General features: G+C 41.1%; 1 protein-coding gene across 1 annotated transcript in view; it reads right to left on the reverse strand.

The window, feature by feature from the left end:
- The window catches only part of Prmt9 (protein arginine methyltransferase 9), a 50,921-nt gene that overhangs the window by 19,592 nt on the left and 12,795 nt on the right, over positions 1–18,534 (reverse strand). Inside the window, exons 5-8 of the mRNA XM_041663440.1 lie at positions 17,067–17,169; positions 15,775–15,881; positions 11,626–11,818; positions 9,053–9,236 (exon numbers count right to left, since the gene is read on the reverse strand). Of these exons, the coding sequence (XP_041519374.1) occupies positions 9,053–9,236; positions 11,626–11,818; positions 15,775–15,881; positions 17,067–17,169 (587 nt within the window). The remainder of the gene's footprint in view (positions 1–9,052; positions 9,237–11,625; positions 11,819–15,774; positions 15,882–17,066; positions 17,170–18,534) is intronic.

The following is an 18,534-nucleotide window of genomic DNA, read 5'->3' on the forward strand; positions in this document are numbered from 1 at the left end:
AGAGCCACATGAAAACACAATCTGTCCCAGGTGTGGCAGTACATGCCCACAGTACCAGACAGCGGGGAGCTGAGGCAGAAAGGTTCCTTGAGCCCCCAAAATCTGCTTCATAGCCCTAACTACTAGAATTCAGTGCCTAGAAATCCTTAAAGGTAGAAAGAAATGGTTGGCCTCTGATCACATGCATGCAATGACAAGTGCACGCCCCCAAAAACATCTACACATCACACAAACAAAAGTTTTAACTGGAGGCCGGGCACCAAGCGAAGGGCAGCGTGATACCCTGCTAAGAAGGGCAGCCTGTCAAGAAGCTCATGTGTTTGGCAACCGGCTCATTCCTCCCAACGCACACATGAAGAAACTCACAATCTTTCTCAGTTCTGCGGCCTGCATAGGGCGCTGAGGACAACCTTTCAGACCAGGGAGTGGGTGACATCCCAGGGCGGGCGGAACGTCTGGGAAAGGAGCACTGGGCCCCTTCAGCTCCTGCTGCAGGGGCTTCTTGGCTCTGCACAACCCTCCCCTCCCCCCAAGTTCACCCTTTTGTCTGTGGGGTCCTTCGACCTCAAAGAGTCCTGCCCCTGTGCTGAGGACAACCTTCCAGATTGGTGAGTGGGTGCCGTCCCGGGGCAGGGCAGAACATCTGGGGAAAGGAGCACTGGGCCCCTTCAGCTCCTGCTGCAGGGGCTTCTTTGTGCCACACATCCCTGCCCACCCCCTCCAAGCCTGCCCTATTGGCTGCTAGTTCTGTGGCCCAGGAACAGTGCCTACTCCTGCACTGAGGCTACCCACCCAAAGGGGAACAGTTCCTGCTCCTGCACTGAGGAGATCACCCAGAGTCAGTCACAGCATAGATTGGATCAAGACACCAAGACTCTCCTGGCTGCATTTGAAGGAAGAGATGGGCAGATGTCAATGCAAGAATTCCGCCAGGGATCACACAACAAGAAGACTTGAACACCCTATTCCAGAAGAAGCAGAAGAAATCTACTTTAAACGTAACATTATGAAAATGATAGAGGACCTTAAACAGGATGTGAAAAACTGCTGTAAAGAAGTAGAGAAGACAAACAAAAAGGTAGAAGAAATGAATAAATCCCTCAAAGATACCCAAGAAAACCACGATAAATCAATCAAACAGGTAATGGAAACAGTTCAAGACTTGAAAAATGAAATTGAGGTAATGAAGAAAATACAAACCGAGGGAAGGCTGGATATGAAAAATCTGAGTAATCGATTGGGAACTACAGAGACAAGCATAACCAACAGAATACAAGAGATAGAAAAAAGAATCTCAGACACCGTAGATACTATAGAGGAAATAAACTCATTGATTAAAGAAAATAACAAATCCAACAAATTCTTAACACAAAACATCCAGGAAATCTGGGACACCGTGAAAAGACCAAACCTAAGAATAATAGGGATTGAAGAAGGAGAAGAATTACAGCTCAAAGGCCCAGAAAATATATTCAACAAAATTATAGAAGAAAACTTTCCCAACCTAAAGAAGGATATTCCTATGAAGGTACAAGAAGCATACAGAACACCAAATAGACTGGATCCAAAAAAAGCATCCCCTCACCATATAATAATCAAAACACAAAACATACTGAATAAAGAACAAATATTAAGAGCTGCAAGGGGAAAAGGTCAAGTAACATATAAAGGGAAACCTATCAAAATTACACCTGACTCTCAATGGAAACCATGAAAGCCAGAAGGTCTTGGATAGATGTGCCGCAGACACTAAGAGACCATGGATGCAGGCCAGACTACTATACCCAGCCAAGCTTTCTTTCACCATCAATGGAGAAAAAAAGATATTCCAGGACAAAAACAGATTTAAACAATACTTAGCCACAAACCCAGCCTTTCAGAAAATACTAGAAGGAAAACCACAAACCAAGGAAGCCAACAACACCCATAATAACATAAGCATCTTACAACCCTCCACCAGCACAACTCAAAGAAGGAAAACACACAAACACTACCACCAGGAAAAATAACCGGAGTTAGGAACCACTGGTCATTAATATCACTTAATATCAATGGACTCAATTCACCTATAAAAAGGCACAGGTTAAGAGAATGGATAAGAAAACAGGATCCAACATTCTGCTGTTTACAAGAAACACACCTCAAGCTCAAAGACAGACACTACCTCAGAGTAAAGGGTTAGGAAAAGGCTTTCCAATCAAATGGTCCAAAGAAACAAGCGGGTGTGGCTATACTAATATCTAACAAAAATGACTTCAAACCAAAATCAATCAGAAGAGATGGAGAAGGACACTTTATTCTCATAACAGGAACAATTCATCAGGAGGAAGTCTCAATCCTGAATCTCTACGCTCCTAATATAAAAGCACCCACAGATATAAAAGAAACATAACTAGAACTCAAAGCATACATCAAACCCCACACTCTAATAGTAGGAGATTTCAACACTCTGCTCTCACCAATGGACAGGTCAAGCAGACAGAAAATTAACAGAGAAATAAGAGCGCTAACAGATGTAAAGAACCAAATGGACTTAACAGACATCTATAGAACATTCCATCCAAACAGAAAAGAATATACCTTCTTCTCAGCATCTCATGGAACCTTCTCAAAAATTGATCACATAATTGGTAACAAAGCAAACATCCATAGATACAAAGAAATTGTAGTAACCACCTGTGTACTATCGGATCACCATGGAATAAAGTTAGAATTCAACAATTCTACCCCCAGAAAGCCTAAAAACTCATGGAAACTGAACAGTCAACTATGGAACCACCCCTGGATCAAGGAAGAAATAAAGAAAGAAATTAAAGTCTTCCTTGAATTCAATGAAAATAAAGACACAACATACTCAAACCTATGGGACACTATAAAAACAGTGCTAAGAGGAAAGTTCATAGCACTAAGGGCCTACATAAAGAAAATGGAGAAAGCACACATTGGAGACTTAACAGCACACCTGAAAGCTCTAGAAAAAAAAGAAGCAGATTCACCCAGGAGGAGTAGAAGACTGGAAATAATCAAACTGAGGGCTGAAATCAACAAAATAGAAACACAGAAAACAATCCAAAGAATCAATGAAACAAAAAGCTTGTTCCGGGAGAAAATCAACAAGATTGACAAACCCCAATCCAAACTAATCAAATGGCAGAGAGAGAACATGGAAATAAATAAGATCAGAAATGAAAAGGGGGACATACCAGACACTGAGGAAATTCAGAGAATCATTAGATCTTGCTACAAAAGCCTGTATGCCACTAATTGGAAAATGTAAAAGAAATGGACATTTTTTTAGATAAGTACCATATACCAAAGTTAAATCAAGACCAGGTGAACAATTTAAATAGACCTGTAAGTGGCAAAGAATTAGAAGCTGTTATCAAAAACCTCCCTACCAAAAAAAGCCCAGGACCAGATGGTTTCAATGCAGAATTCTACCAGAACTTCCAAGAAGAGCTAATACCTATACTCCTTAATATATTTCACAAAATAGAAACAGAAGTGTCATTGCCAAACTCCTTTTATGAAGCTACAGTTACCCGGATACCAAAAACACACAAAGACTCAACCAAGAAAGAGAATTACAGGCCAATCTCACTCATGAACATCAACGCAAAAATTCTCAATAAAATACTGGCAAACCGAATCCAAGAACACATTAAAAAAATTATCCATTTTTTTATTATTATCCATCAAGTAGGCTTCATCCCAGAGATGCAGAGCCGGTTCAACATACGCAAATCTATCAATATAATCTAGCATATAAATAAACAAAGAAAAAAAAACATATGATCATTTCATTAGATGCTGAAAAAGCATTTGACAAAATTCAACACCCCTTTATGATAAAGGTCTTAGAGAGATTAGGGATACAAGGATCATACCTAAATATAATAAAAGCTATATACAGCAAGCTGACAGCTAACATCAAATTAAATGAAGAGAAACTCAAAGCCATTTCACTAAAATCAGGAATAAGACAAGGCTGCCTACTCTCTATGGACCTCTTCAATATAGTGCTTGAAGTTCTAGCAATAGCAATAAGACAACATAAGGAAATCAAGGGGATTTGAATTGCAAAGGAAGAAGTCAAACATTCATTATTGGCAGATGATATGACAATGTACATAAGCGACCCCAAAAACTCTACCAAAGAACTCCTACGGCTGATAAACACCTTTAGTAATGTGGCAGGATACAAGATCAACTCCAAAAAATCAGTTGCCCTCCTATACACAAAGGATAAAGAAGCAGAGAGGGAAATCAGAGAAACATCACCTTTCACGATAGCCACAAACAGCATAAAATATCTTAGGGTAACTCTAACCAAGGAAGTGAAAGATCTATTTGACAAGAACTTTAAGTCTTTGAAGAAAGAAATTGAAGAGGATACCAGAAAATGGAAGGATCTCCCTTGCTCTTGGATTGGGAGGATCAACACAGTAAAAATGGCAATTCTACCAAAAGCAATCTATAGATTCAATGCAATCCCCATCAAAATCCCAACAAAATTCTTCACAGACCTTGAGAGAACAATAATCAACTTTATATGGAAAAACAAAAAACCCAGGATAGCCAAAACAATCTTATACAATAAAAGTACTTCCGGAGGCATGACCATCCCTGACTTCAAACTCTATTACAGAACTACAGTAACGGAAACAGCTTGGTATTGGCATAAAAACAGAGATGTTGACCAATGGAATCGAATCAAAGACCTGGATATTAACCCACAAACCTATGAACACCAGATTTTTGACAAAGGAGCTAAAATTATACAATGGAAGAAAGAAAGCATCTTTAACAAATGGTGCTGGCATAACTGGATTTCAACATATAAAAGAATGAAAATAGATCCATATCTATCACCATGCACAAAACTCAAGTCCAAATGGATTAAAGACCTCAATATAAATCTGACCATGCTGAACCTGACAGAAGAGAAAGTGGGAAGTAGTCTGCAACACATGGCCACAGGAGACCAATTCCTACATATAACCCCAGTAGCACAGACAATAAGAGCAACAATGAATAAATGGGACCTCCTGAAACTGAGAAGCTTCTGTAATGCGAAGGACACTGTCATTAAGACAAAAAGGCAACCTACTGAATGGGAAAAGATCTTCACTAACCCCACATCAGACAGAGGTCTGATCTCCAAAATATATAAAGAACTCAAGAAACTAGACATTAAAACTCTAATTAACCCAATTAAAAAATAGGGTACTGAACTGAACAGAGACTTCTCAACATAAGTTCAAATGGCCAAAAGACACTTAAGGTCATGCTGAACCTCCTTAGCGATCAGGGAAATGCAAATCAAAACAACTTTGAGATACCATCTTACACCTGTCAGAATGGCTAAAATCAAAAACTATGCTGGAGAGGATGTGGAGTAAGGGGAACACTCATCCATTGTTGGTGGGAATGCAAACTTGTGCAACCACTTTGGAAATCAGTATGGCAGTTTCTCAGGAAACTGGGAGTCAACCTACCTCAGGATCCAGCAAACTCCTGGGAATATACCCAATATGCCCAATCATACTACAAAAGCATTTGTTCAACTACGTTCATAGCAGCACTATTTGTAATAGCCAGAACCTGGAAACAACCTAGATGCCCCTCAATAGAAGAATGGATAAAGAAGGTGTGGCACATATATACTTCAGAGTTCTACTCAGCAGTAAAAAAAACAATGACATCTTGAACTTTGCATGCAAATGGATGGAAATAGAAAACACTTTACTGAGTGAGATAACCCAGACCCAAAAAGAGGAATATAGTATGTATTCACTCATAAGCGGATTCTAGCCATAAACAAAGGCCATTGAGCCTATAGTTCGTGATCCCAGAGAAGCTAAATAAGAAGGTGAACCCAAAGAAAAACATAGAGTTATCCTCCTGGATATTGGAAGTTGACAAGATCACCAGGCAAAAGTTGGGAGCAGGGGGTGAGGGTGGATTGGGGGGAAGGGGAGATTGGGAGAGAGAAGGGAGAAGGGGAGGATTGGGGAGAGTTTGGGGGAATGGGATAATTGAGATGGAGGAAGGGTGGATATGGGAACAGGAAAGAAGTTATCCTAACCAAGGGAGCCATTTCAGGGTTGGCTGGAGTCTTGGCTCTAGAGGGGCTCCCAAGTGTCCAAGGGGATTTCCCCAACTAGTTCCATGGGCAGCAGAAGGGAGGGTGCCTGAACTGGCCTTATCCTATAGCCACACTGATGAATATCTTGCATATCACCATAGAACCTTCATCCGGCGATTGGATAGAGATAGAGACAGAGACCCACATTGGAGCACTGGACTGAGCTCCCAAGGTCCAAATGAGGAGCAGAAGGAGGGAGAACATGAGCAAGGAAGTCAGAACTGCGAGGGGTGTGTCTACCCACTGAGATGGTCGGACTGATCTAATGGGAGCTCACCAAGGCCAGCTGGACTGGAACTGATGGAGCATGTGATCAAACTGGATTCTCTGAACGTGGCTGACAAGGAGGGCTGACTGAGAAGCCAAAGACAATGGCACTGAGTTTTGATTCTACTGCATGGAGTGGCTTTGTGGGAGCCTAGTCTGTTTGGATGGTCATCTTCCTAGACCTGGATGGAGGGGGGAGGACCTAGGACTTCCCACAGGGCAGAAAACCCTGACTGCTCTTAGGACTGGAGAGGGAGGGGGAGGGGATGCAGAGGGAGGGGGAGGGAAATGGGAGGAGGTGGAAATTTTTAATAAATAATATATATATAAAAGTTTTAACTGGGGAAAAAGAACAAAAAACAAAAAACAAAAGTTTTTATTATAAAAGTTATTTTTATGTTTAAGCAATTAAAATGGCTTTTCCCTGAAAATTCTTCAAGGGATATTTAAATTACCTAAGAAAATATAAATAAATACAGATTTAAAATGTAACTTTCTTAGAGCCTAGCTTTTTTATTTAAATCTTACCATTCCCACATCCCTCTAGGGTAGACAGCACTGTCCTATTTTCAGACAGAACCCAATAAAAGTTCTAACATCTTTGTTGGCAAGTCATTCAACAAGAGAGCCAAGACCTGAACCCGAATCTTCAGACTATAGATTCCACGGTCGACTGGCCTTGGTGAATCAGATCCCTGATAAAGAGACCACAGACATGGACTTCCTTTAAATGCGTACTTTTCCACATATCTTACTGTTGGAAACACAGAAACCCACCAAACTGCTCTGCTATAAACAGTTTTCTTTTCCTAGATAATGTCTTTAATATAACCTTTCCCAAGGGAAGTTTACAGATCCCCACATTCTCTCAGAACTGTAAGATTTGTACTTCTAGAACTGTATGTACTTTAACTCCTACACTTGTTCACTGGAGGCACATGCACACACCCCGGCATGTGTGAGGTCAGAGGACAACTTGGGAGAGTCAGTTCTCTTCTCCACTACATGAGTTCCAGAAATCAAACTCAAGTCATGAGGGCTGGCAGCAAGCACCTTTATCCACTGAGACCCCTCCATACATTCTTATGACTTGGGCTCTGCAAACGTTATCAGGGTCTCTACAGATTAAGTACTCCCACACTTCAGACTTTTCTAACTCATTTTTGGAAGAAGAAAAGAAGAGGAAGGGGAAAAGGAAATAGAAGTAGGAGAATAAGAAGAAGGAACAAGAAACACAGGACAGTACACACTTGAGAAGCACTTATACTAAAACTAAAACACTAGCATGGTTTCTCAGCAAGGTCGACAGGCAAATTCATGAAATGGTTCATTTCTATTTTGTTGTTGTTGCTGTTATTTTGTTTTAGAGGGGTGTTTTGAGACAGGGTTTCTCTGTATTGCTTTGGTGCCTGTCCTATTACTAGCTCTTGTAGACCAGGCTGGCCTCAAACTGACAGATTCGCATGCCTTTGCTTCCAGAGTCCTGGGATTAAAGGTATGTGCCACTACACCTGGCTTTTTTTTAAAGGAACATTTCTTTCATCTACTGGTAAGTACCACTTGAAATTATGAAATGATTAATGAGAGTTACAGCTAACGAGCATGCAATAGAGTGACTTTAAATCTTTATTTAGAGACAGAGTCTCACTATGTAAAGCTGGCTGGCCCTGAATTGCCTCCAGGGTGCTGGGATTAAAGGTGTATGACACTGAACACAGTAGTTTTTGCTTTTTAACAGAATATCTTCTATTTACTCTTTTGGCAATTCCACAGACATAAACAATGCATCTTGACAATATACACTCTCAGCCCCTCTCTCCCACTTTCCAAGGCAATGATTGAATCTCTCTTTTTATTTTTTGAGAATGGGGCTCAGTGTGCAGCCAAGGTTGGCCCAGACTCTTGCTACATAGACCAGACAGGCCTTGGATTCCCAGAGGTGTGCCTGCTCTTAGTGCCTCCACAGTCCAGTGATCAACAGCATGCACCACAGCTGGCTTCAATCTCTCTTCTTAACAACATATAGTTCTGAAATTGACTTTTGGACAAAGAATGTGGAAATTCTGAAATACAGAAGCAACACTCTTTTGCTGAAAACTTCATCTCTAAAGTGATTCTGTTTTTCTTTTGGTCACTGACTCAATTACTTAGAGTAAACAAAAAAAACCTGTTTGATTGGTTCCATGGGAAGAGCTTTGACTTAATTTTTTAAAAGATTCATTTATGCACTTTTAAAATGTATATGGATGATTTGTCTGCATATCAGAAGAGGCCTTCGGGTCCCATGGGACTACGGGTATAAACGGTTCTGAGCTGCCAGTGGGTGTCCGGAACTGAACTTGGGTCCTCTGGAAAAGCAGCCAGTGCTCTTAACTACTGAGCTGTTGGTTTCTCCACCTGCCCAATTGTGTTCTCTGTCTCTCCCCTCCCCTTAAGTCCTCTCCCATAGTTCCATGCTGCCAATTTACTCAGGAGATCTTATCTCTTTCTACTTCCCATGTAGATTAGATCCATGTATGTCTCTCTTAGGGTCCTCATTATTGTCTAGGTTCTCTGGGATTGTGAATTATGGGCTGTTTTTCTCTGCTCTATGTCTAAAAGCCACTTATGAGTGGGTTTAAATGAGATAATACTTACCTGCAAGGGCCTGGACTGGATAAACAGCCTGTTCCCAACAGGTTTCCTCCCCAGGACTTGTGGACAGACTGAATTCGTCATCAAGCTGGAGAACAAACCAAACCATGACAGCATCCAGCACGCCTTCTTTAATAGCAGGAACACTGAGGGGGTGTGGCTCTTTAGTTGCAAGACTCCTTAATTCCTGAGAAGAAATATAAAGTGGGTAAGAAAACAGTCTAGGAAACTAGTAAGAAACAAAACTAATAAAGAATGAGGTTTTATAAATTAATATGTATTTCCCTCAATGTCAGCCCACAGTCCATCCTCGCAGTCAGTCCTCCCCTGTCCAATTATGGGATCACAGAATATCAGACAACTACTGAACATACAGTGCGAGCTTGCGCGCGCTCATACGCTCACACACACAGTCTCTCTCTCTCTCTCTCTCTCTCTCCCTCCCTCCCTCCCTCCCTCTCCCTCCCTCCCTCCCTCCCTCCCTCTCTCTCTCTCTCTCTGTCTCTCTCTCTCTTCACGGAGGAAGAAAAACATGCCAGCCGTGTAGTGCTGGATGGCAGAAGCGGGCAGCAAAGCCACGGGGTCATTTATTTTATACTGGAAAAGTGCATATGTGCAAATGCACACACACGGAAAGAAGAGCAAGCCTGGAACACACACTTCAAACAAATAACCCAAGGGGCTGGAGAGACGGCTCAGCAGTTAAGAGCACTGCCTGCTCTTCCAAAGGTCCTGAGTTCAATTCCCAGCAACCACATGGTGGCTCACAACCATCTGTAATGAGATCTGATGCCCTCTTCTGGACTGCAGCCATACGTGCAGACAGAATACTGAGAATACTGTACACATAATAAATAAAAAAAAAAAATCCTTTAAAAAAATATTGCTCTTTAAAAAAAAAAAAATAACCCAAGGAAGAAACAATACCAAGCCTTTTCATTTCTGTTCTGTTTTCCTTCAAAGTGTTAAACAGACAGACATTGCTTCTAAAACTAAAATCTTTACAAGGTATGTGTGGTGTAAAAAATAATTCAAATAAAAACTCTTAAAATAAATAACAGAACAGCTGTGGGGCACTTCACAGCTGTACTCCCTGGAACACTGTGTCTGGTCAGGAATGACCTTAAAACCCAGGGCTGCTCAGTGTGATAAAACTGAACTTAAAACAACTCCCTCCACCCCCCAAGAAGAGATGAATTAAGAGGAACTTCTGGCTATACTTTTAAACTTTCATGGCAAAATGCCCTTCCTTTAGCCATCTCCACCCCAAAACATGTGCCATGAACATCATTCTTTCTTCAAAGACATTAGAAAGGGATCTTATTCAACAGTTCTTGGGCTCTCTGGGCATATTGTACACACCTATCTTCCTATCACCCACCAGTACAGACATAAACAAGCCAGGGCGGTCCGCCATCAGCTTTCCTCAGGCCTGTTCTGGCTTGAAAAGGCAAGCCCCAAGCAGGAAGTGTACTGTGGTAAAGAGGCTGTCTAGTATGTGCCACGTCTAGGTTCAACCTCTAGGATCCTGACAAAAACCTAAATGTTCTCTGTCTCAGGAGCCTTCAGCCCTGGGTGAGATGGGATGCCAATAACCTAGCACAGTGGTTCTCAACCCTCCTCACACTGCAACCTTTATACAGTTCCTTATATTGTGGCGACCCCAACTGTAAAACTATTTCCACTGCTCATCTTGACTGTGATTTTGCTACTGTTATGAATTGTAATGTAAATATTTGTTTTCTGATTGTCTGAGGTGACTCTTGTGATAGAGTCACTCAACCTCCTCCAAAGGGTCACGACCCACAGGCTAAGAGACACTGTCCTAATGACTTTAATTCATTTAAATTTAGATTAGTGCTCATCTGAATGAAAATCATTAATTTGAGATGACAGCATGACAAAGAAAACAATAAAGATCTAGGCTGGAACTTTTGCCTGTGTATTTACAAACACGAGAACTTTGCAGCACTTACCACTGCAAACAGTTTCATCTAAATAGCACACATTCTCTTACTTCTACTGTCACAGTGAATACTCATGTAAAGCACACAGCACAGGATATACTCAGCAAACTCTAGAGAGCTTTGCCCTTGCATTTAAAAAGAGTATATTCAAGAAGGAATTTTAATCTGTTGCTAATCATTTCTTCATAAGTAGAACCTCATGTACATTCAAAAAGTAAGACATAGTCGGGCAGAATCAGTGGTAGTGGAAGGACCTTTAAACGCAGCATTCACTTGGGAGACAGAGGCAGATGGATCTCTGAGTTCGAGGCCATCCTGTTCTACAGAGTGAGTCCCAGGACAGGTCTACACAGAGAAAGCATGTCTTAGAAGAGGGGGAAAAAAAATCAAAACAAAAAGTAAGACTTCATACACTACCTGAAACAATTAAAAAAATTCTTAAGAGTAAGAGTTAAGGGCCAGGCATGGTGGCAACCACAGAGGTAGGCAGATTTGTATTATCCAGGCCAGCCTGGTCCACAAAGTGAGTTCCAGGTAAGCCAGAGCTGTTAGCCAGAGAAACTATGTTTGGGGTTTGGGGATAAGGAAGAATTATCTTCTTGTTTCTACCTGAAGACTGTTGAAATCCACTTTCATAATTTCAAAGCACTCTGTCAGAGGCAAATACCCTCCAGGGATCCGACTCATCTTCTCAGTTGTATACGGTTCAACTGCTTCTCCAGTTTCTGCAGAAGAGGAGGCCGAGCTCTGAAATTTCACACTTGCTGGCAAACGGACACCAGCAATGTCCTTAGTGCCCACCCTAGTAAGAGTTTAAGAAAAGGCGAGGTAAAAGATGTGGGTTTTTTTTAATTAACAAAATCATTATCTAATAGTTGAGAAAATATTAAAAAATGAAATAAGACCTCATAACCACAGATTCACATAAAGAAAAATATGATAAAGTCTATATTAAAATGAACAACTTTGTAGTATAAAAAGATGGTTCAGTGTTAAACACACTTGCTATTCTTGCAGATGTCCTGAGTTCAGTTTGACTCCCGCACACACCACCTGCAACCCCAGCTCCAGGGGATCAACACCCTCTTATGTCCTCTTATGTCCTCCACAGACACCACATATACACAGCAGAATTCACACAAATACACATGCATAAATAAAAATTAGAAAACTTAAAAATTAGAAAATTAAAAAGGACAATATTTAGAACATATATTCAACAATCATATTCAAATTTACTTTTGAATTCTGGCAAGTTAATAGAAAACAAACAAAAATGGACAAAGACTTAGATACTTCACCAAAGAGAAAAACCAAATAAAATAAGACCATCAGGGATCATTAAAGCAATGAAATGAAAACCACAATGCACACTATACAGCCTACAACAGGAATAGTCAATAGCAAGGGTTCCTGAGGATACTGTCTCACACGACTGGATTTATTGGTACCCTTTAATGAATTAATTTAACAGAGAAGCACTTAAATTTATACACACACACACACACACTTTTTTTGCATGCCAATCCCAGTTCCCCCTTCTTCCTCTCCTTCTGCTCCCTCCACTTTCCCCCACCTTATTCCCCATCCTCAGAGAGGGTAAGGCCTCCCCTGGGAAGTCAACTAAGTCTGTCTCATCACCTCACTGAGGCAGGACCAAGACAACGACCACCCTTACCACCCCTGTGCTTAGGCTGAGCAAGGTATCTCTCCATAGAGAATGGCTCCACAAAGTATTCATGCATTACGGTTAGATCCTGATACCACTGCCAGTGGCTACACATACTACCCAAATCACACCATTTTTACCTGCATTCAGGGGACCTCGTTCAGTCCTATGCAGGTTCCCCAATTGTCAGTGATATCCCACTAGCTCACATCAGCCAATTCTGTGGGTTTCCCCCATCACAGTCTTGACCCCTTTGTTCACATTATCACTCCTCCCTGTCTTTGGTTGTATTCCAGGAGCTCAGTCCAGTGGTTAGCTATAGATTTCTGCATCTGCTACCAACTGTTTCTGGATGAGGGGTCTAGCTTCTCTAGGTTGTGGACCTCTCTGGGTTGGTTATCCTTTGATTTACATTTGATATCGACTTATGAGTGAGGACATACTATATTTGTCTTTCTGAGTCTGGGTTACCTCACTCAGGATGATTTTTTTAGTTCCGTCCATTTGCCTGCTGAAGCAATTAATAAAAATCCAGAGACAGAAATTGGGGTTCAACTGGAAGGTCAGAAAAGCAAAACACTCAGCCACTAGCTTTTACCTCTACCTCAGTCCGAAATGGCGACCTGCCTCCAGGAAACCTCAGATGAGACTGTGACTGAGATTCTCTCCTCCTGTATTATAATCCTCTCTAGTTCTGGGAGTGAACTACCGCTTGGTTTCTATGGCAACCTAGTGTGGCTAATGGGATTAAAGGTGTGTGTCATCGATGCCTGTAGGACTGGCCAGTGTGGCTGTCTTACTTCTCTGATCTTCAAGCAATCTTATTTATTAAAAAACAAATGAAATGCTACTACAGCCTGCAAATTTCAAGATGTCATTTTTTTTCTTTTTTTTTTTTTAACCACTGAGTAGTACACCATTGTGTAAATGTATCACATTTTCTTTATCCATTCTTCAACTGAGGGGCTTCTAGGTTGTTTCCAGGTTCTGACTGTTACAGATAATGCTTCTGTGAACATAGTTGAGCAAATGTATTGTGCTGTGAGTGCGCTTCCTTTGTATATGCCCAAAAATGGTATTGCTGGGCATTGTGATTCCTAATATTCTAAGAAAACGACAGGCTGATTCCCACCAGCAATGGAGTAGCATTTCCCTTACTCCACATCCCCTCCAACATAAGCAGTCACCAGCATTTTTTATCTTAGCAATTCTGACAGGTATAAGATGGTTTCTCGGAGTTGTTTCGCTTTGCATTTCTCTGATGGCTAAAGATGCTGAGCATTTCCTTAAGTGTTTTCTGCCATTTAAGATTCTTCTGTTGAGAATTCACTCTTTAGATCTGTACCTTATTTTTTAATTAGATTATTCAATGTTTTGATGTCTAATTTCTTGAGTTCTTTATATATTTGGGAGATCAGCCCTATGTCAATATGGAGTTGGTGAGGATCTTTTCCCATTCTGTAGGCTGCCGTTTTGTGTTGTTGACTATGTCCTTTGCTTTACAGAAGATTCTCAGGTTAAGGAGGTCCCATTTCTTTATTGTTGCTCTCAGTTTCTGTGCTACTGGTGTTATATTTAGAAAGTGGTCTTCTGTGCCCATGCTTTGAAGGGTACTTCCCACTTTCTCTTATATGAGGTTCAGTGTAGTTGGATTTATGTTGAGGTCTTTGATCCATTTAGACATGAATTTTGTGTGTGGCAATAGATACGGATCTATTTGCAATCTTCTATATGTTGATATTCAGTTATACCAGCATAATTTGATGAAGATAATTTCTTTTTTAGCTTCTTTGTCAAAAATCAGGTGTTCATAGGAGTGTGGGATAATATCAGGGTCTTCAATTCAACTCCATTCGTCCAACCATCTGTTTTTATGTCAGTATTAAAATGTTTTCATTACTGTAGCTCTGTAATAGAGCCTGATGTCAGGGATTGTGATGCCTCCAGAAGTTCCTTTATTGTACAGGATTGTTTTTGTTTTGGCTATCCTGGGTTTTTTACTTTTCCATATGAAATTTAGTATTGTTTTTTTTTGAGGTCTGTGAAGAATTGCGCTGGGAATTTGGTGGGTATTGCACTGAATCTGTAGATTGCTTTTGGTAGGATTGCCAATTTTATGATTTTAATCCTACCTATCCAGGAACATTGAAGATCTTTCCGTTTTACAATATCTTCTTCAACTTCTTTCTTCAAAGAATTAAAGTTCTTATCATACAGATCTTTCACTTGCTTGGTTAGAATTACCCCAAGATATTTTATGTTGTTTGTGGCTATTTTGAAAGGCGTGTGTAATGATATTTTATTTGTATTTTAATTTAAAAAGCTTGCCTGAAGAACCATCAGCCATCCAGGCCATGCAGTGGTTAAAGAGTTTGCCCACATTAAGGAATGGGAAAAAACCATTACAAAGGAGGGATTTGGATCTCTGTATGATGATATGCTAGACAGTTTGAAAACAGAACAATGAAATGAGAGAATATGTAATTTAAATGTCCTACTTGCTTGTCCTTTATACAACCAAACACCACTACCTGCAGAAAGTAACCGCAAGGGTTCTCAAAGGAATGAAATCTGGCAGATGGATGTGTTCCATTTTGTAGAATTTGGAAAACTAAAATATGTACATCACACCACTAAACTATTAATGAAGTTACCAGAAAAAACAATACTAAAATTTATCTTCACATTGGAAATCCTTACTTGAACTTCAGTTAAAAATCAATCTGAACTTACTATTTTTCTACACAAACTACTCACACAGTGAGACAACAGGAAGCTGTAGGAAAAGTTCACTTAGAAAAAGCTAGCTTCAATACTAGCGTTCTACTTACAGTAAGACTAATTAAACATGATAAGCAGGCACAAAGCTTGGAAGTCGTGTTTTTCTTTTTCGGGGGGGAAAGAGATGGGGAAGCTGTCTCAGAAAGACAGGGTTTCTCTGGATAGTCCTGGCTGTCCTGGAACTTGCTCTGTAGACCAGACTGGCCTCAAAATCAGAGATCGGCCTGCCTCTGGTCATCCCCATCCCCAGTGCTGGAAATAAAGGTGTGTGCCACCACTGCCCAACTTAAGAGTCTTCTCCCACTTACCTATGATGTCTTCGTATCTCTGAACACTCTACTGCCATCCCAAATATAGCAACACTTGCTGGTATAACTTTCCCATACTGTCCACAATTTCCATTTGCTCCTTTGGTCTGAAAATATAATAAAAGTCACATCATTATATGTACAAGTTCGCCTATATCTACAGGTTAAGGAATTTTTCCTTTAAAAATATTTTTACTGCTTTGTGTGTTTAGAATACAAGTACAAAAAAGAGAGAGGTATAAAGCTATATCAGTTTAGGATATAATAATTAAAAAAAATGAGCCAGGTGGTGGTGGTACATGTCTTTAATCCCAGCACTCAGGAGGCACAGGTAGGCAGAACTCTGCAAGTTCAAGGCCAGCCTGATATACAGATAGAGTTCCAGGACAGCCAGGGCTACACAGAGAAACTGACTTTAAAACAATAATGGAAGAAGTGGAGAGATGACTGAGGTTGAGAGCAGTAGCTACTCTGGCAAGGACCCGGGTTCAATTCCCAGTAACCACAAGCAGCTCACAGCCGTCTCTAGCTCCAGCCCCACAGGGTCAATGCGTTCTGACCTCCACAAACACTGCACACATGACAGGCCCTCATACACATTCAACAGGCACACACACACTTGACAGGCACACATGGCAAACACTCAAACAAAATGAAAGTAAATACATATTTAGAAACAGAAAGAAGATAAAAGTAGGCTCGAAATATAGCTCAACAGTAGAGCGCACTGGCCATGTGTGAGGCACCAAGTTCAACTCTTAGCAACAAAAAAAAAGTATCAAAGTCATCATTATTTCTTTGAAAAATAAACTGCTGCTGCATGTTAAATACATATCTTCTCTGCACAGTGGACTTTACTGAAGTCTCTTCCTATATTCCGTATACACAGTAAATGAACTGTACTATTTATATGGCACGTGGGCTGCAGCAGAGGAGTTCAGAGCTCTGTCTAGAGCCTGAACTCACTGAGGACCTTAAAACATTACTGAACTAGCATCACTATCTTCTCTTTTAGAGATGTGCCAAAATCCCAAACACCGACACTGTGTGGGCCAAAGGACTCCCTCTCCTACAACTATACTCAAACAAGGTCACTCATTCGCCTCCCTTCCCGTCGCATTCTTCTCTGTAAACCTCCCTGGGACACACAGTGCACACCGTGTGTACACCACTATAGAATGCTTCTCCTTGTGTTTCTCTCCAGGTATACAGACATACTCCATCCTCAGGACTCAATGCACCTCTTGAAATAGTGAATTCTTAGTCAAACTTGAGTGTTTTACACGGCTTACCTTTGGTTGCAGAAGCAAATGCTCCCATGCATGAATTAAACTCTCCACAATTCCTTCTCCAAACACACCTGCATCGACAGTTTCTGTTACAACTAGGGACACTCTATAGAACGATGTTTTAAAGATACGTGTGAGTAAAATGACATGCTACTTATTTAAAGCTGTCAAAGCTAAGGCAACAGAAAAAGGCAAATACATTATAGAAAATCCTGTGTAAAGTTTCCTAATGCATTGCATTTTAGCACCTTCCCCTGAACCCTGTGGTGCTGCTTGGGTTCCTCTCTTCATCAGTTCTCTTCCTTGTTCTGGTCATAAAAGGGCTACCTTCTCAGACGTTCATTCACTGCCTAAGTCCTGAAGAGTAAGGGGTGCTCACATCTTTCCTGGCCCCTTCATTGACATCAAACATTTAGCACCTAACTCTAACATTCCATACAAATGTTCTTCTACCAGCCTAGAATGATGTCTTATGTCTGTAAGCCCTGAACTTGGGATGTGGAAGCAAGAGGATCACATAGAAGTTAAAGGTAATCTTTGACTATGTAGTGGGTTTGAAATCAGCCCAGGCTACAGGAAACCCTGCACTAAAGAAGCAAAAATAAACCAGGAGCGATTACTTCCACAGGATCTCCTCTATCAGGGAGGCACTATATCCACAGGTTCTCCTCCATCAGGGAGGGACTACATCCACAGGTTCTCCTCCATCAGGGAGGGACTACATCCACAGGTTCTCCTCCATCAGAGAGGGACGATATCCACAGGTTCTCTATTATCAGGGAGGGACTACATCCACAGGTTCTCCTCCATCAGGGAGGGACTATATCCACAGGTTCTCCTCCATCAGGGAGGGACTACATCCACAGGTTCTCCACCATCAATGACCCTTCTTAAAATAAATTTTTATTTTGTTTTTGTTTTTATGAGACAGGATGTCTGTGTAGCCCTAGTAGTCCTGGATTTCATGCTGTAGACCAGGCTGGCTTCAAACCCAAAAATCCTCCTGCCTCTGCCTCCCGAGTGCTGGGACTAAAGGCGTTTGCCACCACTTCCTGACCATGTCTGTTTTGTGTGTGACTCGGTTCTCTCCTTTTACCTTATGGGATTGAGGGATTGAACTCAGGTCATCAGGCTTAGCAACAAGCATCCTTACCCAGTGAGCCACAGTCCAGTTACTTCTTTCTATGCAAATAACACCTAATGCTGATAAGAATCTTCCCTTCCAAAACTTCCCCTTCCCTGGGCCTGACCGTGCCTATCTCACCACTTACTCCTCCAGTCTCCACAACAACCCACTCCAGAGTTATGTGCTCTTACTCATTCAGTCATTCTTTCTAGAACACTCAAAGACACTCAGAAAGAAGTATTTCGCCTTTTCTGAATTCCTTTATCTTTCACTGTCAGCATCACTCACTTTTGTAGTCTAAGGACATCCATAAATTCCATCAGTACTCCTTATGCCCCTCTCTAG

Source organism: Microtus oregoni, unplaced genomic scaffold, assembly GCF_018167655.1.
Source record: "Microtus oregoni isolate MIOR12 unplaced genomic scaffold, Mior012 000014F_ref0000157, whole genome shotgun sequence".
NCBI classification, from domain to species: Eukaryota; Metazoa; Chordata; class Mammalia; order Rodentia; family Cricetidae; genus Microtus; species Microtus oregoni.